Source organism: Pseudopipra pipra, chromosome 2 (assembly GCF_036250125.1).
Source record: "Pseudopipra pipra isolate bDixPip1 chromosome 2, bDixPip1.hap1, whole genome shotgun sequence".
NCBI classification, from domain to species: Eukaryota; Metazoa; Chordata; class Aves; order Passeriformes; family Pipridae; genus Pseudopipra; species Pseudopipra pipra.
In genome coordinates, this window is record NC_087550.1 from 37434867 (window position 1) to 37457166 (window position 22300).

Below are 22300 nucleotides of genomic sequence, written 5' to 3' on the forward strand. Positions count from 1 at the left end.
AAATTTGGCATCCATTAAATGAATTTGAGAAACTTTCCTCATATTAACAATCTGGTGGCATTCAGTTTACTCAGCTTCACATATGTTTGTAGGATAAGGTTTTCTATGAGCCTGGTGTTCCTGTCAGTGTCACATTTGTCCATTATTAAAGGAAAAGGTTGCCCCCTCTTTTTAAGTAACACCTTACTAGAAGTAATCCTGCTGGAGCAAGAAATCTGCATAACAAAGGTGGCATTTTATGGTGACCTAATAAAAGGGGTGTGGATCAAAAATAAACCTAAAACACCTTCCCTTGCTTTGCTGCTGCACTTCTGTGGCTTTGGTAAGTCATTTAACCTTGCTGCAAGGCAGTCCTTTCCTGGGCAAAGTATGGGGATAATGGTCACTTCCTCCTCAAAAATGTTGTAGGGACTGAGGGACTAATATCTATTTAAAGTGGGACTTAAATTCCATTTTATTTTACCTGATTTTGTTTCAAGTGACTCCCAAGACAGTTCAATTTTTAAGAACATTAAAGAGTTCCATTTTTGGGTTTAACAGAGCTTGAATAATCAGTATTCCCATACATAATCTAACTTTCTTTTGTTGCAAGGAAAATCCACCCCCCTCTATTAAAGGAGAGACTCTAATGATAAAATTACATATGAGTCTTGGGGATTTTAAGGGACAGCTGACAAAAATTACAAATATTCTTAACTGCTTCAATAGAAGAAATTGTCATCAATAATGACTACTTTATTGATTAGCATCTCTAACGCCTTGCTTTCCATCTCCAAATGGAACTGGCTGTTGAAGTGCAGAATAACTATTAAATAATGTGTATTTCGATGTGGATCACTTGACAAATCATTAAAATACTGTCGTCTCTGGGGAGGAAGGTCCCTGCCACTTAAACAGGCACTTGATCAGTTTTACAGTAGATGTGAAGTGAAAGAGAGAAAAGGAAAAAAAAGGAAAAATAAGTTCTTTTCTGGAAATGATCAAAGCAATTTTAAGTGCATAGCTCTCTGCAAGTTTGATAACCACAGTGAATGAGGACCTTAATTTTTTAATCTTTTCCCCTTTCCATGCCTTGCACTCCCTAAGCACAATCATGTGTGTCAGGGCATTAGCTTAGACCTTTTTCAGTGGGAAGAAATGCTGCTTTGTGAATCCACACTGTAATTTCCATAGTCTCATAGGTTACCCTTAGCCTCTGATGCAGATCCAGTTCCACCCTGTTTAGTTTGTGCAGTCTAGTGAAGGCATAAATCATGGAGCTGTGGCTTGCACAGTCATAGTGCAACCTTTGGGATGGATAAACCTTTCTGCCCTCCTGTATATAGCAACAAAGAAAGTATAAAAAGCTAAGTAAGTCTTCATCATTATTATAGGCCCAGCAATGTATATTTCCCCCAAAGTTTATTGGTATCTGTCCAAGATTGAAGCATCACTTAATATAGGTTTTGCCCTGCTTCACTCTGGTGTACCATAATCTGATGAAAATTAAATTATATGGAATATGCAGTTGAAGTCTTATGCCATTTAACTTACAGAGCATTTTATTTCAGCTGTCTTTTAAACAGTTCCCAGGCTAGTTCATTATGACTGCTGCTTACAATTGCTCTTGTTCCTTGTGGTAATGTATTCTGCAAACCCTTCCACATATCATGCAAATCTAAAGTTTCATTTCTCTCTGAGGCCAGCATCTGTGCAATACTGCAGTAAAAGTATAGCTGTATTTTTCTTCTGTTAAGAACATATGGGTGAACAGGGCTTAATCAAGCAAAATAATAAAATAATTGCTTAAAAAGTTCCAAGTACTTTTCAAAGCAACAAAGAAAATATCTTGATGGCTCAAGTCTCCTAGTCTAAAAGAAGAGTCCTGTGCATGGCCTTTCCCATATCATTCATTGGACTGTTTCTTATTTCTAGGCCTTTGAATAAAAAGATTGTTCCATTTCACTTACTGTAAAATTAGACGTGTGCTTTCACAGGCGTATTCTGCTATAGATACTTCTTGTTTCCAGCACTGGAAAAGAGTCAGCCCTTTACATTTCAGCTTTCAGTATTATGCAGTTTGCTAAGGGTTTTGCTGCCACACTGCCCAAAGCAATAATGGCATACAAAGTCTGGAAAGCATATTTCTTCCATTTCTTCAATGGTGAAACCTACAAAATGTCATCAGAGCCAAACATGTATAACATAACTTGTGAAAGGCAAAGCTTGCCAAGTAGTGATTATTATTAGTTACCAGAGTCAGCTTGTAATATACAGAAATTGGTGGAATAGGCAGCAACAGCAGCACCCTGGGCTGTATTCCCCCTCTCCAGGTTTCTTTAAGGGTCAATACCAAGGTTCTACAGAAGACATGAAGGAAACAGCACAGTGTTCATTCACGTTTTTAGCACTTATACCATTAATAAACTGCAACAGAAAGAAGGCAGATATGTGTTGGAGGGGAAAGTGAATTAGTTGGCAATAAGGAGAGCCATCACTGGCAAAGGCAAAGCAAGAATGAAACAAAAAAATAATCCTTCCTTGTCATCAATGCCCTGAGATTACCTGTCCTTGGTGGAGGTTACCTGTCTGTGGTGGTATGTACTGGACTGTGTGGGGTGGGCTTGCATGGTAGTGAAGTGGTATGTCCTGTTTCCATCTCATGAAGTGTCACTGTTTCTAACACAATCTAAGGTATAACAGCAACTTGAAGTCTCCACTGCTGTCTTAATTTGACATTGCTAGTAAGTCCCAATGCAGTATGTTGGGCAGAAAACAACACAGGATTCAGCTGAATCTTGTTTGTATAAAAAGTGGATTTAAGTAACATGAAAGGGATTCTTTTAAAGCCTTATTAATACTGGAGGGGAAAGGAAGTTCCGTAATAGCTCTAGAAGTCTCTTGTAACCACAGCAGTTACAGGGAAGGACAAAGCCTTTCCTATGACCATTGTAGAAATATTTTCCAACCTATAGATACTACAAATACAGACTTGTCAGACTTTGAGTAGGTCTTACAATTAGGAATATTTTACCTCCAAAGTCAAATCATGACTATGTCTTTTAATCCGAACAATAAGCATTTAATATTAAATAATGTTTCTCAGTCCCACCATACAGCAGCATAACATTGTCAACCATCTAGTAAATTGTATTTCTTTAGGTGTTATTCAGTAGTCTGACTAGACTTCAATAACTTTGAATGCTTTTTTTTTATTAACTGTAGGTTCTTATCAAAGTGTTGGATAACAATGATAATGGCCCAGAATTCTCTCAGCCAAGTTACGATGTCACCATTTCAGAGGACATCCTCCCTGATACTGAAATTCTGCAAATTGAAGCTATAGACAGAGATGAGAAGCATAAGTTGAGCTACACTATTCACAGCAGCATTGATACAGTCAGCATGAGAAAATTCAGAATTGATCCCAGCACTGGGGTGCTCTATACGGCTGAGAGATTAGACCACGAAGCTCAAGATAAGCACATCCTTAATGTCATGGTAAGAATGCAATATTCACTTGGGTCAGGACACAATCACTGCTGCTTCGGGTGCATACATTCCTTAGTCTTTGCATGAGCAAAGGACTCTTAGAGCAGTAAGTAGTCAGTAATTTCATCTTGCCTGCCCTGCTGTGTATTTATTTTACAGTTTTTATTTCAGCTTTTTGGGAAACTTTATTGTGAATTCATTGTATAGAATGTTATTTGCTATCTTAAGGGAGAGCAAGCAGGAAATTATTTAATCTCTTGGCATCTGGTCCTCTCCCTCAAGGTAATTTTCAGAGTTTCTGAAGTGAGGCTTAACATTATTTGAGAAGTTATTCACAGGGAGATAACTGCTTTCTTGCCATGGAGAACGCTACAGCCTTTCTGAATACAACCCTCCTTTATAGCTTACTTTTATGGACTTATTTCAGTACATAAACTGTTGATATACAAAATAGCTTTCTTTTATCTACATTACCATATCTTTGGGTATGCAGAAAAAAGATAATTACCAATTTTTGCTTGGTGTGCCTAAGGTACAGAACATAAGTCTGCCTGTTTTCAAGTGAAGATTGTATATTATGGAGATATATTTTATTTTTTATTCTTTAATTAAAAAAAATCAGTGTTAGTTTAAGTATTGTACTCCACTATTTGCTTTAACCACTTAACTCGTGGAACAACTCATGATGTGTTAAGTACAGGGGCATCTTGCCAGGGGACCTTAGAAAGCAGACGCTGCTGTGAGATGCAGCAAGCAGGAGCTGAGTGTGGTCTCAGCTCACAGAGTAAAAAGCTGCAAGTCCTTTGGCGAGCAGACTAAGAAATGACTATAAACTGAATCACGAAGAGACGTGGCTGACAGAGATAGTTTCCTGATCCTTGGTTTTGATCTCCACCTGATAGGTTTTTTGCTCTATTTAAGATGAACCAAACTTTTGGGGATAGGGGTGGCAGGATTATCAGTGAAGCAGTGCTGAGGTATTTTGTATGGGATTGAGACAGCTGTGATAAATTATACCTCTGTTGTCAATTATCAGCACTTCATAAGGTAATTCCTACTCTTTTTACTGTTGGTGCCATCATCTTCAAAAAGATATATACCTACATAATAATGAAGTTCATTGGCAGCTACAAGCACTAGACTGACATGCCTCTATGATGTAAAGGAGGTAATGGCAAGGCACATGCATTACTATTTAGCATGTATTAAAAAATATCTCTTGCAAACCTAAACCCAAATTTAAGATGTCATGTGGTTGCCACTTCAAAAATTCATGTCATGATGGTTAATTGCCATGCATTTTTTCATAAGTGAAAAAAGAAATACCTAAGCTCTTTCCTTGTCCTTTAATTTTACTGTCTGCCATCTTGTGTGGAAATATATTTTAGGCTGTTCTTTGGGACAAATGGATTTTTTATTACTTTGTGTTAAATAGAACTGCAGTAGTATTCACACTCAGATGAGTAATATTTGTGAAGTTTTACTAGATTAATATCAAGTTGTGTGTTATACACTTGTTCTATAGGTCCGAGATCAAGAATTCCCTTATAGAAGAAACCTGGCCAGAGTCATTATAAACGTGGAAGACTCCAATGACCACAGTCCATACTTTACCAGTCCATTGTATGAAGCCTCAGTGTTTGAATCAGCAGCAGTTGGATCAGCAGTCTTGCAGGTCACAGCTTTGGACAAAGACAAAGGAGAAAATGCAGAGCTTATCTACACTATTGAAGCAGGTCAGAACAGAGGCTGAAACTGAAGCGTCATGATTCATGCCATATGCAGAGCAGTGCTTTGACAGTGGTCCACCTTGACACACAAACTTCTTTGGTCTACCTTCTCCCCTACAGCTGGGGGAAGGAGACACCTTCTCTGTTGGTTGTTTGGGGTTTTTTATTTTGAAACTACTATACCCAAAACCTGGCAGAACAGAATCTCATTCTAGAACAGGCTGCCCAAAGAGGTTGTGGAGTCTCCTTTTCCGGAGATATTCAAAACCTGCCTGGGTGGGATCTTGTGCAACCTGCTATAGATGAGCATGCTTTATCAGGAGGGTTGGACTAGATGTCAACCATTCTGTGATTCTGTGACTGATTCATGTTCACTAGCTGGCTACAGAGCCTGTTACCTCTAAGTCATTGGTTCAAAGCCATCACAGAACACAGTTATTCAAAATTGCAGCCAGTGACTTGTTTTCAGGGTGCTGGCTTCAGACTAGTACACAGTGGATGCTCCATAAAAATATGTCACAACAGCTGGTATCTCCTGGTGTCTTTGCCAGTATTTGGATCAGAGGATCACGGAGACTAAGACCAGGGCTATGCTGAAAACTTCTGTCAGCACAGCCATAGCATTTTAATGGCACAAGGTCTCTTGAAACTAAGGGAGGGTGTGATGACACCAGATTAAAATTGTTTTTGCTGTTAAACTCTAGATATTTACATTTGCCATGTAATCTGTACCAGCAAAAGAAATTCCTCTGCTGGTGCAACAGCATGATAATAAAACATTATCTCTAACACATATGCAAGTGAGTGTAAGTTTCTCTGGCTCACATGAATCTGAAGTTAAGAATTATCTCTGAAGGATGCCTGGAAAAAGAAAGAAGGAAGTAGAAATTTGTAACCTTTGGGTTCTTTAATGTTTCATTTCTACTTTTGAAAGGTTTTATTAGTAATGTGAATCTTTCCACTGTAATAAAAGCAAAACTTGAAACTTATATTTCCCTAAAAAGAGGTCACAAATACTTTAGATTGTCCCCATATTAAGCAGATCACAAGCCTTTCCCAGTATTAGGCTCTGATCCTACTGTATCACTATTTGTCCCTATATTATTGTAAAGACTTTTCTTTACAGTTACAATGGCTTACATCAGTTAGGAACAGGCTAAATGAAAAAAAAAAGTCATGAAATAAGAATATCTAATATTTAAGAATGTCATACTGATTTAACTTCATATAATTGAAGCTCACACCTTAAAATAAGCTGATACAACCTGATGCTTAGAGAAGACCCAAGCAACTTTTTTTCTGTAGTTATCCTGTATGCCCTGTGGAAGGAGAGTACATTCAGCAAACCAGAAAGTAAAGTCCTTTGCACCTATAAGTGTTGCAATTAGACCAACAAAGATGTTAGCACTCCAAAACAAGTATTTCCTTTATGCACTGCATTTGGTCTTACCAGTTATTTCTCACTATCTTAGATCAGGGGAAGTTTTACACAGGACAACACTGTGCCTTTATAGAACAAACTCGGAGCAGACCGGATTAGGTTCCTGGAGCAATGTTTTTCAAGGCTATTCCCAGCTTTTTCTTGACACCCTATTACTATTATGGGCTCCAAACCAAATCATATAGAGGTGCTACCACAATGTAAAGAGCAACCTAACATGTTAGGAGTATGGTTCCCATTACAGTGGTAATAGAATCATACGTGATGCAGACAGAAAAATATTATGATTAGAAAAGATGCTTTAGCTATTAGATGGTTTCTAGAGACTCTGTTTTTCATTACAGGCTGTTTCTCTTTCGTCATGAGCTCTCCCTGCAGTGTCAGACTTGAAACCTCTGTTTACTGTGATCCCCACACTCCTCCAGTTTCATTGTCCATGGATGTCCCAATCTCAGATATATCAAAATTCAGTCTTCTGCTGCTGTAGTTTCTATGACCCATAAAATCTGCTGTTGATAATTTTGATTTTAACTGCAGAATTCAGATTGTACACAGCCCTGTCATTCAGGGGAATTACCTCATCTTACGTCTGAAGAAAGTAATTGGCAAAGAAAGTAGTTTTTGTATAATTTCATAAGAAATTGTTAAAGGAGAAGAACCAGCTCTGGCCTTACAGAGGCAGTCAGGGGCTAAAAATTATTTGTATTAGCAAGCACTGACAAAATAACTGCAGCATCATTTGTAGTGTCTGTAAATGTGACAGGTGCTGTGGTTTTTATGAGAATTTATAGCTCTAGAAGAATTTCAGCTCCTCAGTGAAAAGCACAATTTTTGGTTTAGCCAGTAGAGTAAACTTTACTGATCAGAAAGGCTGGATATAAATAGAAAGCCACTACCAGTATTGAACTACATACAGGAATATGTAGCTTAAATTAGCCTCCTTGCCCCAGAATTACAACAGATAGCGAATCACATCTTAAAAATAGTTCACACTACCTCACTTCATTCAGGATTCCATGTATTTGGCATTCCAGCTACAGTTTTCACATTTACTGCTCTGTGTACAGCACCTGTACCAGTCACAGTTAAAAGAAAATCTCTTGTTTATCACCTGAGATATATTTCTCTCCAGGTCATGGATGGATGCTTGACTGTAGATTAGAAGCAGTTCTAGATTTTAAGATGTGAATTGCAATAGAGGGAACATGTTATAATGATTGGAATCACTGTAACTCAATATGCTGTTTGTATTTAGAAAAAGAGTCCGTATGCTTATACATACACAGCATCCTCTACTTTAAACAGGCGCTCAAAGGACCAACAAAACATGGTTCGCCTAATGAAGATGATCTTTTATTATAGCGTAAGGATACATATAAAAAGTTTTGAGTCTGTATTGATGAAGAAGAGGTTGGCAAAAAGACCTGAAAGAAATAAGGACCCCAAAGAAGGTCACTGGTCCAAACTCACTGTTTTCACCTTTATGCAGTCAGTGATATCCTTGGTTTCATGTTATAACGAGCATTTCATGACATTTTCTGCTAAATCTCATTCATCTGGATTCATTCTCCTCAGAGATCACATGATAAACCTTTGTGCCACAAGACACTTGAATCTCTTTTGTATGGTATTTGCTCAGTTTTATTTTTTCTAAATGCCACTTTAACCTTCTTATGTTCAGTTCTTTGAGTCTTGAACTACTGTAATCTCCTCTATGGTTGCTTAATATCCCATTCAATTAAGAGCCTGAGTTGTTATCCATTAGTCATGTAATTGGCTTGTTAGCCTCTGATCTCATTTCTTTGCCTTAGGTGTACATGTATTTGACTAATTCCTATAATTTAGGGATGCTCTTCCTTCCTTCAGTAGGAGTAATGTACATGCAGCTCTTGCTCAGATTTTAATACTCAGAATCAAGATATAGGTAGCAACATCTGAGTTTCTGATGCTTTGAACGCGTTTACCATCTACTGAATATCTGATCTTCAGAAGGAGAGTCTGGAAGTGCCTTTAGAATTCTTTTATGTTGGGCATGTTGGATCTTTTCAGTAACTGCCTTTAACAAATGCAGCTAATTGCTCCTGGTTTAAGTTATCATTAAATGTTTCATATTTCATTTCTAATCTGATTCCAATATTTGTGTTTTAGGAAATACGGGAAACACATTCAAGATTGAACCAGTTCTAGGCATCATTACGTTACTCAAGGAGCCAGACTTAACCACAATGGGACAGTTTGTTTTGTCAGTCAAAGCGACTGATCAAGGTTCTCCAGCACTGTCTGCAACAGCAATTGTGCGGATATCTGTGACGATGGCAGATAACTCCCACCCTAAATTCACTCTAAAAGAATACCAAGCGGAGGTTAATGAAAATGTGGATATTGGTACTTCTGTCATCTCTCTCTCTGCAATCAGTCAGTCCACATTAGTTTATGAGGTTAAAGATGGCAATGTTGATGGAGCCTTCACCATAAACCCGTATTCTGGAGTGATCACAAGTCAAAAGGCCCTTGATTATGAACGTGCTTCCTCCTATCAGCTCATCGTACAAGCAACAAATATGGCAGGCATGGCATCAAATGCCACAGTGAACATTCAGATTGTTGATGAAAATGATAACCCACCAGTTTTTCTCTTCTCTCAGTACTCAGGCAGCATAAGCGAAGCTGCTCCTGTAAATAGCATAGTCCGGAGTGCTAATAACAGTCCCCTCGTGATACGTGCCACTGATGCTGATAGCAACCAGAATGCTTTGCTTGTCTACCAGATTGTTGAATCTACTGCAAAAAAGTATTTCACAGTAGATTCCAGCACAGGTGCAATCAGAACAATTGCAAATTTAGATCATGAAACAATAGCCCACTTCCATTTCCACGTTCATGTTAGAGACAGTGGGAATCCCCAGCTTACAGCAGAGAGCCCAGTTGAAGTGACCATTGAGGTAACTGATGTCAATGACAACCCACCAGTCTTCAGCCAGGCCGTATTTGAGACAGTTTTGCTCCTACCCACATATATTGGTGTTGAGGTTCTCAAAGTCAAGGCTGCAGACCCAGATTCAGAGATCCCTCCTGAACTAACATTTAGTATAATTGAAGGCAATATGGACCATTTTTTAATTGATTCAAGCACAGGGGTACTCACCATTAAAAACAGTAGTCTCTCCAAAGACCATTATATGCTAATAGTAAGAGTATCAGATGGGAAATTTTATAGCACTGCTATGGTGACAATATTGGTAAAAGAAGCCATGGATAGTGGACTCCATTTCACACAAAATTTTTATTCCACTTCTATCTCAGAAAACAGCACCAATATCACAAAGATTGCTGTGGTGAATGCTGTTGGTAACCGCCTCAACGAGCCTTTGAAATACAGCATATTAAACCCAGGAAACAAATTTAAAATCAAATCCACCTCAGGAGTCATTCAGACAACTGGCATCCCCTTTGACCGAGAGGAACAGGAGCTGTATGAGCTGGTGGTGGAAGCAAGTCGTGAACTAGATCACCTTCGCGTCGCTCGAGTAGTGGTGAGAGTTTACATTGAGGACATAAATGACAATGCCCCAGTGTTTGTAGGGCTTCCATACTATGCTGCTGTGCAAGTTGATGCTGAACCTGGTACCCTGATATATCGAGTGACAGCTATTGATAAAGACAAGGGTGAAAATGGTGACGTGTCATACCTCCTGAAGGAAGACTATGGACATTTTGAAATTGATAGAGGATCTGGTAGCGTCACTTTAAAAGAAGCCTTCAATTCTGATTTGTCTAATATAGAGTACTTGGTTGTCATTCTTGCAAAAGACGGTGGTAACCCATCATTATCTGCAACGGTAGAGCTCCCCATTACTATTGTTAACAAAGCAATGCCTGTATTTGACAAACCCTTCTATACAGCTTCCGTGAATGAAGATGTAGAAATGCACACGCCAATTTTAAGCATAAATGCAACCAGTCCAGAAGGCCAAGGTATCATTTATATCATTGTTGATGGAGATCCCTATAACCAGTTCAATATTGACTTTGATACTGGAGTTCTGAGTGTCATCAGCCCGCTGGACTATGAAATAAATTCTCTTTTCAAGCTGACAGTGCGAGCCAGTGATGCCCTCACTGGTGCTCGAGCTGAGGTCACTCTGGACTTGATCATTAACGATGTTAACGATAATCCTCCAGTTTTTGATCAGTCGGCTTACAATGCTACTTTGTCCGAAGCTTCTTTGATTGGGACTCCTGTACTGCAAGTTGTTGCTACCGATGCTGACTCTGACAATAACAAGATTGTACAGTATCAGATAGTCCAGGACACCTTTAACAGCACTGACTATTTCCATATAGACAGCAGCAGTGGCCTAATTTTGACAGCACGGATGCTGGATCATGAACTCATACAGCAGTGCAGCTTGAAAGTCAGAGCAACCGATAATGGGTTCCCACCACTAAGCAGTGAGGTTCTTGTTAGTATCTCAATAACAGATATGAATGACAATCCTCCAGTTTTTAACCAGTTAATATATGAATCATATGTGAGTGAACTGGCACCTCGTGGTCATTTTGTGACTTGTGTCCAAGCTTCTGATGCTGACAGCTCTGATTTTGACAGACTGGAATACAGCATCCTATCAGGAAATGATCGGACCAGTTTTATTATGGACAGCAAGAGTGGTGTTATCACCCTCTCCAACCATCGCAAACAGAGAATGGAGCCCATGTACAGCCTAAATGTCTCTGTGTCAGACGGGCTGTTCACCAGCACAGCTCAGGTGCACATTCAGATACTTGGGGCCAACCTCTACAGCCCTGTGTTTTCGCAGAGTGTTTATGTTGCAGAGGTTAGAGAAAATGCTGCTCCTGGAACTAAGGTAATCCATGTGAAGGCAACAGATGGGGATTCAGGTGTATATGGCCAGATCAGCTACTCCATAATAAATGACTTTGCCAAGGACCGATTTTTGATTGATAGCAATGGGCAGATTCTCACAACTGAGAGGTTAGACCGTGAGAGCCCACTGGAAAGTGATATCGGTATATTTTTGAGAGCCCTCGACGGAGGTGGCAGGACTACGTTTTGCACTGTGAGAGTGATAGTAGTGGATGAGAATGACAATGCTCCTCAATTTATGACGGTCGAATACAGAGCAAGTGTCAAAGCAGATGTTGGGAAAGGTTACTTGGTGACCCAAGTACAAGCAGTAGATCCAGATGATGGAGCCAATTCCAGAATTACCTATTCTCTCTATAGTGAAGCTTCCGTTTCAGTAGCTGATCTGCTTGAAATAGATCCAGATAATGGATGGATGGTCACCAAGGGTAGCTTTAATCAGCTTAAAAGCACAGTTCTGTCATTCTTTGTCAAAGCAGTGGATGGTGGCATTCCTGTAAAGCATTCCCTCATTCCTGTCTACATCCATGTTTTACCCCCAGAGACTATTTTGCCTTCTTTTTCTCAACCCCAGTATTCTTTTACAGTAGCAGAAGACACCCTCATAGGTAGTACTATTGACATTCTGCATGTTTTGCCCAATCAGGGTGCTTTGTATAGCACAGTTAATGGTGAGTTACCTGAAAACAACAAAGACGGGGTTTTCATCATAGAGCAAGACACAGGACTCATAAAATTGGATAAGAGACTTGACCACGAAATAAATCCTGCTTTTCACTTCAAAGTTGCAGCCACGATTCAGTTAGATAAAGTAGACATTGTGTTGACTGTGGATGTGGAGGTGAAGGTGTTGGATGTAAATGACAACAAGCCTGTGTTTGAAACAGCTAGCTATGATGCTATAATAATGGAAGGGATGCCTATAGGAACAAAACTTATGCAAGTTAAAGCGGTTGATGCAGACTCAAGTGCAAATGGGCAGGTCACCTATACGCTTGCAGTGGAATCGGAGCTGGAGAAGATCACAGAAGCATTCACCATTGATAGCAACAGTGGCTGGATCAGTACACTGAAGGATTTGGACCATGAAAAAGATTCTGCTTTCACCTTTGCAGTGGTGGCCTCAGATCTGGGGGAAGCTTTGTCCTTATCATCAACCACCTTGGTCTCAGTTACTGTGACAGATATAAATGATAATGCACCTGTCTTTGAGCACGAGGTGTACAGGGGGTCAGTGAAGGAGAGTGACCCTCCAGGGGAAGTTGTGGCTGTTCTTAGCACCTGGGATGAAGACACATCTGATGTCAATCGGCAGGTTAGCTACCACATTACAGGTAAGAAACAACTTACATGCTTTCTTCCCATAATCAGCCTTACTGAAGAACTGTGCGTGTGTCCAGTTTTAGGTGAATGTTAGCTAAATTATCTATGAATGAGACAATTATGTTTTTCTTTGTTTTTGAATTTTCTTTTTTTATTTTGGACAGAATTTGCAGCAAAACTGAAAAGAGAGAAAGGGAGTGTGTGTGTCTCTCTGTTTTATTCTCTCTAAAATTTCCAAGATTAATGCTTAATGATTTGCTGCAGAGCAATGTAGTGTGACCCATCAACCAATCATAATTGATATGTCAGCTTGAAAACCATCATAATTTAATTTTTTGACAAAGGGAAGAGGAAAATTTTATTCTTAGAGAGAAAATCCTTATATTTCCAAGCATTTTTTTTTTCTTTTGGAATGGCATTTCTCTTTTTGAGATAGGAAAGTGCATGCAGGAGCCATTTTCAAACACCATTCTTTGGGGCTGGGAGCAGTAGGGGTATGAGTGAGTTTTATGTTATTGGGTGAGGGGATGCCATTTCTTATCAGCATAGATTCCTGGCCAGGGAAATAGTAATATACTTAGAAGCACTGGTTAGCTGACATGTATTGTTATATACATCATAAGGCAATTTTGATTACATTACTAACACATTTTTCGAAGTAGGTAATATTGCTCTCTTCTATTTTGTTATACTTATTATCATTCTTTTCTCCTAGATTCAGCCTGGCTTTTGTGTGAGTATGTTATGAGTGATGGGGTACTGCAGTTATTTTTCTGTCTCCATCTTTCATTGTCCAATAGATTTTGTTAGAAAACAACTTTGTCACTGCCTCCCTTAGCAATTCAAGACCTAATATTAACTACCTAGTAATAACCAAATTATTGGATGAATTCACATTTCTCTCACTGAATGGGATTAGACCTACACAAGACTGCATGTAGGAAGCACCCTGTGGGCAAAAATTACTTAACTAATGGGAAGTTTGTATGTTTTGCTGTGGAGCATAAGGCTCCTACCCCTTTGTTAGATATCAAATTGAAAATGGCTGTGGGATGGTGTGTAAGGAGAGCCGTGATACTCCAGTCAGGCATAGATTGCCTGATGTTACACATCAGAAGTAGCATCATTTTCAAAGCAACCAGAAATTCATTCTGACCATTTACATGAAAATTTGGATTTACTTTAAAGGTTTGCAAAGACTATGTGTTCATAATGTGATGTGCTGTAGGATATTAGAAGCAGGGGCAAAGGTAGTCTTATGGGTAGGTGTCAGGATTGAGAGGCCTTGGGCAAGGTGCATTAGCTGCCAGTGCCCCAGTTTCCACATATGTAAAAGTAAATAAGTTGTTCCTCATCCTAGAAATTTTGGGATATTTGAAGGAGTTTGGGGATCCCAGTGCAGAAAGTACTATGGGAAAAGAAAACCCTTATGTTCGTAACAAAGATATGTTAGTGCACCATGATTATTAGCTTTGTTCTGAAGTCTTGCAGTCATCTCTTATAGTTAATTATGCCTTTAGTTACATAATGATGTTTTTCTTCACATCCCTATGCTGTTAATTTGGCAAAAACTGGACTTTTGAATAACAACCGTCGCATGTGACTCAAAAATTATAGATCATTCTGTACCCTAATTTCTGTCACAGTTCAAAATATGTCCGATGTTTTGCTGTTTTATTAGTTTCTGAAAACATTAGATGTCAAAGCCCAAAACTTTCTTTAAGTCCTTCTGTACAATTACTAAAGTGTATAGGCTCAGAAATTCCACTGCCTTTGAATATATGATTTGAGGTTGAAAAATGCACAAGGGGAAATTATGTTCTTTTGATTTAAATGTCAAAACATATTAAAGTATAGTATTACTAATAAAATAGTCTATTCACACTTTACCTCAAGTTGATCTCAGGAACTGCATTTGAATGTTTCATGGAATCAGATTAGCTAGACGATTATTCAAATGCTTTGGCTTTCTGGAGGTGTTTTGAGCCATAGAAACTTCTGTGAATACAATAAACAAACTCTGGGGAAAAACAAGACATTAATGAAAAGAAAGAAGAAAAATTATGAGAATGACATGTGGATCCACCAAAAACAGCTTTGTGAAAATGCACCAGCAGAAAAGTAGCACACAGAAGATAGATGGAAAAAATCGTGCTTTAGAAGATGATAGAAATAAACATTCTGTGTCAGATGCGATCACTGAAGAGTCCTTTATGCTCTTTTGAGAAATACAAATGCTTATTGCAGTCTTCTGGTTGACTTTGAAAAGGGATTTATATACTCTGGTGGACATATATATATTCTGTTTTGGATTCCTTCAGTTTAGGATTGTTTTCCATGATTACTGGCAAGTAATTGCCATTTTCAAACCCACTTTCATTTGCATTTGATGGGGGGGGGGAAATTTTGCACTTACCCTTTGTTACTTGTAGTTTGATAGCAGCTGGAGATGTTCACGAAGCAAAAGTGCTGTATATAAATCTTAATAGAAAATCAATAGGAAGCACAGATTACACAGATGCACTTAGGGAGCACAGTAGTTTCTTTTGTTTTCTTTTGAAAGTTCATTTGAGGTCATTGACTATATCATTTGAGGTAGTTTGCCTAAAACCAGGGCTCCTCTGATGTCTAGCCAACCAACAACCAGCCAGATATTACTGAGATCTAACAGTGGCAAACTAGGAAAAGCCATCAGAAAAATGTTAGTTGCCAAGACTTTGGTAAAGTGTTTTATGTTCCTTCAGTGATGTTAATTAGGCTTCATCAGGAACATACATCTAAGGACAGTCAATAGTCTTCAAGCTTGTTTCAGCTTATACAAGGGAGATAGACGATGTGTTTTGGAAGAAAGAACTGGTATTGTACACAGGCTTTTTGCTGGATTGCCCAGTATGAGCAAAGTGATGGGGTTTGTTTGTTTTTATCTTATATTTGTGATACTGGAGTTCTGGAGAAATGGGTGTTTCTGTGTTTGGGTAGGCCTTATGCTGCAGGCTGAAGAACAGTGTCTGCAGTTTTATGATAGTAAAGCTAAGAGGATTGGGTTTATCATTTCAGAAGCTTAGGAAACACGCATCTTAAACTGGGAGTAAAGGATAAACCTGTTGATTTTGTATGATGCAAATGCCTAGAGTTCTAACTGGGAATTGAAAATATCAAAATAAATGCATAAATGTAAGACAGAAACTAAATAAATAGGTTAGTAAATATTCAGTTCCCCCTCCCAGATGGGGACATTGCAGTGAAAACTGACACTGTTGGCTTCTAGTTTTTCATTCCCTTTTAGCTGCTATAATGGCCTCTGTGTGTGCTTTAGTAATGATGTGTGTCAGGATTTGTTTATTTTGGATCACTGTCTCTCTGCATTTCATTTGTATCTGGCTGTTTTCTTTCTTTACTTAAACTTGAGCTTGATTTGGCTTTGTACTATTTGCTGACTAGGGAGGGAGGGAGGGAGACAGAGCATTATTTAAACTTCAAGTAACAAAAGATAAAAGATACTGCTGATTCTTTTAGCCTCAAAGCCTTTCTAAAAAGTTATTGGAGTGTTTTGTGTAGCTAGCACTTCACTGTTGTGACATTCAAAGTAGAACATAAGAAAACTGCCAAAAGATTTTAAAGAATACATTAATACACATAGTCAGGAGGCTTCCGTTTAGAAAAGCTACATTATTCAGAGCGAAAAACTAATTAATTAGAATGCCCCTAGGAAACTGAATCTGCTTGCATATATTAGTGAAAAAGTTAATTAATCACTGCAGAATGAGATCTGCATCAAGACATATGTATAAGTACTAGGAAACATTTCCTGGGCCACGGTGTGGATTTTTTTGCCTTTCCATTTTTAAGAATATTTCCTTGACAGTATTTTAGTTCTTATATGTCATTATTTCTGTTGCACTTTACAGTGCACCTTTATTTTCCACCAACAAAGTATAGAGCCAGTCCTAAGAAGCAAAAAAGAAAGATGAACACGCTAATAAAAAAGCCATGCAGGTAAACTCTTACACATGTTTGCTGCTTATTGCACAGGTTTCTTGGTCATTCAAATTGATACTTTTCGAATGGAGTAAAGGGGAATAAAAGGGATCCCAAGAACCATTTTTTTTAATGCATATTCCCCAAATTCCTAGGTGTGATTTAAAAGCCATTCCATCAGCAACAAAGCAACAGTGATTTTAAAATTGCTCCAAGGTAGTGTTACTGCTAGCTGTAAAAACCACCAGCTGATTTTAATTAAATTTTACCTTTCCTCTTTTCTCAGCAATGGGATACCCATACCTTGAGTGTATTCCTTCCTAGTTGGTCAGGACAGTTAATCATTTTTTTTACATAAGGACTAGTGTGCAGGAAAGCTTGATTAATATCATGAAGCAAAATAAGAACATTGAAGACCATTTTTATTAATGGTTTACAACATTAAATTCACTGTGACAAGATTACAGCCTTTAATAAAGGAGAGTTAGGCTTTTTTTTTGCTGGTGTTGAACTGAATAAAGGGAATTAAACGTCAATCAGCAGGGGTCTGCCTTCTTTGAAATCACATTCAGACTCAAGTCTGTGGACAAATTCTCATTTCCTTGGGTTGTATTCAGATCTGGACTGTAGTATACATCAACACTCTGTGTAAACCTCTTTAGGAGAAATGTAGGTTTATATGACACAACAGATTAAACAATGTGTTCTCTGGTGGTTATTCCAGACTGTCTTAGAAATCAGTGGGAAAACTGCTTGGTTTTGTGATCAAACTGCTTGGTTTTGTGTGGTTTTCTATCAACAGAAAATATCTGTATTTGATATATCAGTTTAGTGCTATGTATGATTCAAGGACCTTTTATAATTATAATGCCTGTCTGACTACTTTTCTGGGAATCTTATTGATTACAACTTGCTTTTTTTGGCACAGTCATAGCTAGCACAAATGGTGACGCTTAACAAGAAAGATCTGCTCAGCCTGACTCAGCTGACTTAGTTTTCATATTAAATAGAAACCAGTCTGTCTTGTCACTGGTAGCTAATGAAGGAAGCATAGATTACAGCCTCTGATCTCCTTTCTTCTTTTTGTGTAGAAAGTAGGTATGAAATGGACATTAGATTTTTTTCTGCTTGGTTTTAAGCTCAGCTTCAAGTTCAGACCTTCTCTGCTTTGTTATTTTGCTAAAAAGGTTGCTGAGAACTGACTTAATTATGACAGCAAAAGCAACATCAGAGACAGCCTGACAGCAAAGTCAATGCAAATAAATTCAGCCTTGCTTTTTTTTTTTTTTTTTTTTTGTCTAATAGTTATGCAATTATTTCATGCAAGTAACTACAGGGGAAGAGGGCAAGGTTTTTAAGAACCTGGTCTTTCTATTGAGCTTGGACAGATCCCATGACACATGTCAGAACTCGGAGTAGTTTGTAAGCAAATGTACGCTAGCATGTTTGACATTGTTGAACTTGTTACAAGAAAGAATAAGCATTCATTCCCTTAATAGTTTTTAAACATGAGCAACATGGACAATAGTTCTCAGATTGCATTCCTGCATGGAGAGCACATGAGAAAACTTAATATGAGTAGCAGGTTAGCTGCAATTATAGTGCACCCAGTGGAGCAGCATGATGCTTTTTAATATGTCCTTGCTGAGTTTCTGTAGCGCATGAGTTTGCTATGACTGGAGAGGTCTATCCTAAATTATTAAATTTTCAGATATGTTTTTACAGACCAAGGTTGTGTTAGACACTGGGCACAGAAGACGGAGTAGTTGGCTTTACTGGCTTTGGCTGGGGTAGAATTAATTTTCTGAATAGCACCTGCTATGTGGCTATGATTTGGATTTGTGCTGGAAACAGTGTTTCTACCACAAGGATATTTTAGTTGCTGCTGAGCGGTGCTTACACAGAGTCAAGGACTTTTCTGCTCTTCACCACACCCCACCAGTGAGGAGGCCAGGGGTTCACAAGGAGTTGGGAGGGGACACAGCCAGGACAGCTGACCCAAGGGATATTCCAGACCATGTGACATCATGCTCAGCAATAAAAGCTGAGGGAGGAAGGAGGAAGGGAAGTTGTCCAGAGTTATGGCATTTGTCTTCCCAAGTAACTGTCAGGGCGACAGAGCCCTGCTTTCCTGGAGATGGCTGAACACCTGCCTTGAATTCCTTTTTATGCTTATACACACAGATTTGCTTTTCCAGATACACTGTCTCAACCTATATCTCAGTTTTACCCTTGAGATTCTCTTCCCATTCCCACTGGGGAAGAAATGAGCGAGCGGTTGTGTGGGACTGAGCTGACTAGTGGAGTTAAGTCATAACATTGGTTTAAAGGATTTTACTGTCTTGTCTGACAGAAGATTTGTATCAGACTCAGAGAAGGGTGATTAAAGGTGTTTCTTCGTGGACCATGCAGGAGGCTGTACCATTTCAGATAAAAGAGTAAATAACTGTTGGAAAAATTAATGACTGTGCCCGCCTTAATTATTGTACACTTCTGCACATGACATGTCCTTCCCTCCTTCCTTCCTTCCTTCCTTCCTTCCTTCCTTCCTTCCTGAGGATAATGTGGACCAAAACTTTCCCTCTCCCAACCTACTTTTGTCAGCAGGCAATTTAATGATGTGGAAGAGCAACATTGCCAGGTTCAGTGTCAGAGTTAGGGCACAGTAAAAAACTCTTCTGCTTTATCTCCTGTACTCCTTTCATCATCTTCCATTCTTGGATACATTTGATCTAATTCTACTGCTTATCTTCCAACTGTTCCTCAAATGACCTCTTGTTAGGACTATTTAATACTTATGTGTCTTCCTGTGTCATGTAAACTTTTTCAAAAACTAGCATTTTAATAAGCACAAGAATGGCACAGTTGTATGATAAAGCTTTCATTAGAGGATTCCTTAATAGAACCCTCTTCCAGTCCTTGATTGCATAATCAAGAGCTAATGAAATTGTCTTGGTAACAAGAGCTACGGTGTATTACATCCTCTCCCGAGACTAAGTGGAAAGACAATTGTACCAGCCCGAGAGGACTATTGATTGTTCACAGTTTGAATTTGATTATCCTTATGGGGAACTAAACAAGAGATCATCTTCAGCTCTGCTAAATGGATTTTGTTGCCACTGAAAGTTATTGGTTCGCTTTCATACAAGGCATTCGGGGGGGCAATAAACACAGGGAGCATAATCTCATTACAGATCTCCCGAGTCTGCAAGTTTGGAAGCACCAATCACTGTGAAACAAATGATGGCTGCTTAGTTCAGGTCTTCTGCAATGTGTCTGTGTGTTCACACCAGGTGGGAGCTCTGAAGGGACACTTCAATGCACTGTATGTTGCTTGTCTTGTTGCAGGAGGGAATCCCAAAGGAAAGTTCGCTCTGGGACTGGTTCAGAATGAGTGGAAGGTTTACGTTAAAAGGCCTCTAGATCGGGAAGAGCAAGACATTTATTATCTGAACATCACTGCCACAGATGGCCTCTTTGTAACCCAAGCTGCTGTGGAAGTGAGCGTCACTGATGTTAATGACAATAATCCAGTTTGCGAACAGGTGAGTTACCAACACCCACAGAAATCAACCACTGTGTTGAAAGTGATGAGTTCCCTGGGGGTGTTCCTTGCTATTTACAGATATTCACAGGTGATGCTGATTTTCATCCTAATGGTCTTAGTTGAAGAATCTGCAGTGATCTGGGAGAGTAGCAGGATAAAGCATTCCTGTGAAACCAAGATTCAAGGATAATGGTCTCATAAAGCTAGCAAAGGAGCAATGTACACGTTGGCCTTTAGTTGGCTTTAGAACAAATGATGTGTTGTGAGGTGGCACTGGGCACCTCAGAAAAAAATATGCTCCCCTTTCACAAGCCACATTGAAATGCCTCCAATCCAGTTTAACTTCAGCTTTCCTGAACCTTCCAAATGCCAGAGATGCAGTGGAAAAGGCAGAAGAATGTAGCTTGCTCTCATGTTGTTGGGAATGCATGCATTATGGCCTGACTACAGTTTTCAGAGTGCTAGCTGTCTTTTATTCTGTGGAAAGGCAATACAGGGGACTAATTTTAGCACAATATAAAGGTCTGTGTGAAAGAAAAGGCATAGTAAAACCCAGAGTTCCTTAATGGTACTGCTTTCAGAATATACATATATATATGTGTCTGTGTCTGTGTGTGTGTATGTATATACTCATATAATTCCCATCATTGCATTTTCACTGATGGACTACTGTCATTGCAAGAACCACTCTGTGGAATCACAGTCTGAATTTCCCTCAAAACTGCTTGATGAGGTGATAAAAACAGTTGTTTCTGTTAGCACACTCATCAAAATTTTCTTTTCATGGATGTCAATGGAATAAACAGAAGGTAAAAAATGGTATTGCGTTAAACACCTAAGATGAGCCCTATTCAGAGTCATAATTTGGCATTGTTTATTGTGACACCTCAAAGCTTAACAGTTACTTGAATTGCTAGGAATATGTTGCATAAAGGAAAATTGTTTCCGTTATAGAAGGATGTACTACAAATTGTTTAAAAAACGGCTGTGCAAAGGCTGTGAAATACTGTCACAGCACAGCTCACATTTCTGTTTTTGACTCTAGGTTGCATACACAGCACTGTTTCCTGAAGACATTCCATCAAACAAAGTCATTCTTAAAATCAGTGCTAAAGATGCTGACATCGGGTCCAATGGTGAAATTCACTACTCTCTTTATGGTGCTGGGAACAATAAATTTTTCTTAGATCCAGAAAATGGTAAGATGACAATGAAATATTGCTTAATAGCTTTAATTCCTTGATATCAGTGGGTGCTCATTTCCTTAACAAGAGTTAGGTTACATTTGGCTATAAGCCAGTTGTTCCAGTTATGGCAGGTGTGGATGACCACTTAAAGTGGTGGTGGTAGGAGGGAGAAAGAGGGACATCTTTGTTGACTAGATTGAATGTTATAACCAGAACAGTTGATATCAATCCTCTTGTTTCCCTGCAGACTTCAAGTTAGGTCAGAGATGTATCATAGAACCATAGAACAGTTTGGGTTGGAAGAGAACTTTAAAGGTCGTCTAGTCCAACTCCCCTGCCATACACACGGTAATCTTCAACTAGATCGTGTTGCTCAGAGACTCATCCAGTTAATGTTTCCAGGGCAATCTGTGCCAGTGTTTAACCATCCTCATCATAAAAAAATTCTTCCTTATATCTAGTCTAAATCTACCCGCTTTTTTAGCTTAAAACCATGACACTTTGTCCTATCGCAACAGGCCCTGCTAAAAGGATGTCTTTCTGCATCTAGATGTCTATAAATATTGAGAGTAACAGAAAGACAAACTTGGGAAAACACAGTGGTGTGGGAAAACATATGGGTGAAGCTGTAGGCTGTTGAAGGCCACCATGAGTGGCTTGACATCCCTGCACTCATATCAGCAGCTCTCTTTTTTGTGTGCAGAGCAGAGGGGAGTGACACTGCTGTGAGTTTTT

General features: G+C 38.9%; 1 protein-coding gene across 13 annotated transcripts in view; it reads left to right on the plus strand.

Annotated features, from left to right (window-relative positions):
- The window catches only part of FAT3 (FAT atypical cadherin 3), a 413377-nt gene that overhangs the window by 322745 nt on the left and 68332 nt on the right, over window positions 1-22300 (plus strand). For 12 of the 13 annotated variants that reach the window (XR_010428221.1, XM_064645040.1, XM_064645033.1 and 9 more), the window contains 5 exons: window positions 3205-3480; window positions 4997-5207; window positions 8791-12864; window positions 20180-20376; window positions 21424-21577. Coding sequence is in view for 11 of the 13 variants with exons in the window: in XM_064645040.1 (XP_064501110.1) it covers window positions 3205-3480; window positions 4997-5207; window positions 8791-12864; window positions 20180-20376; window positions 21424-21577 (4912 nt within the window). In the remaining 2 variants the exon portion in view is untranslated. Of the gene's footprint in view, window positions 1-3204; window positions 3481-4996; window positions 5208-8790; window positions 12865-20179; window positions 20377-21423; window positions 21578-22300 lie in introns of those variants that run through there. The other variant, XM_064645041.1, reaches the window with a different exon arrangement.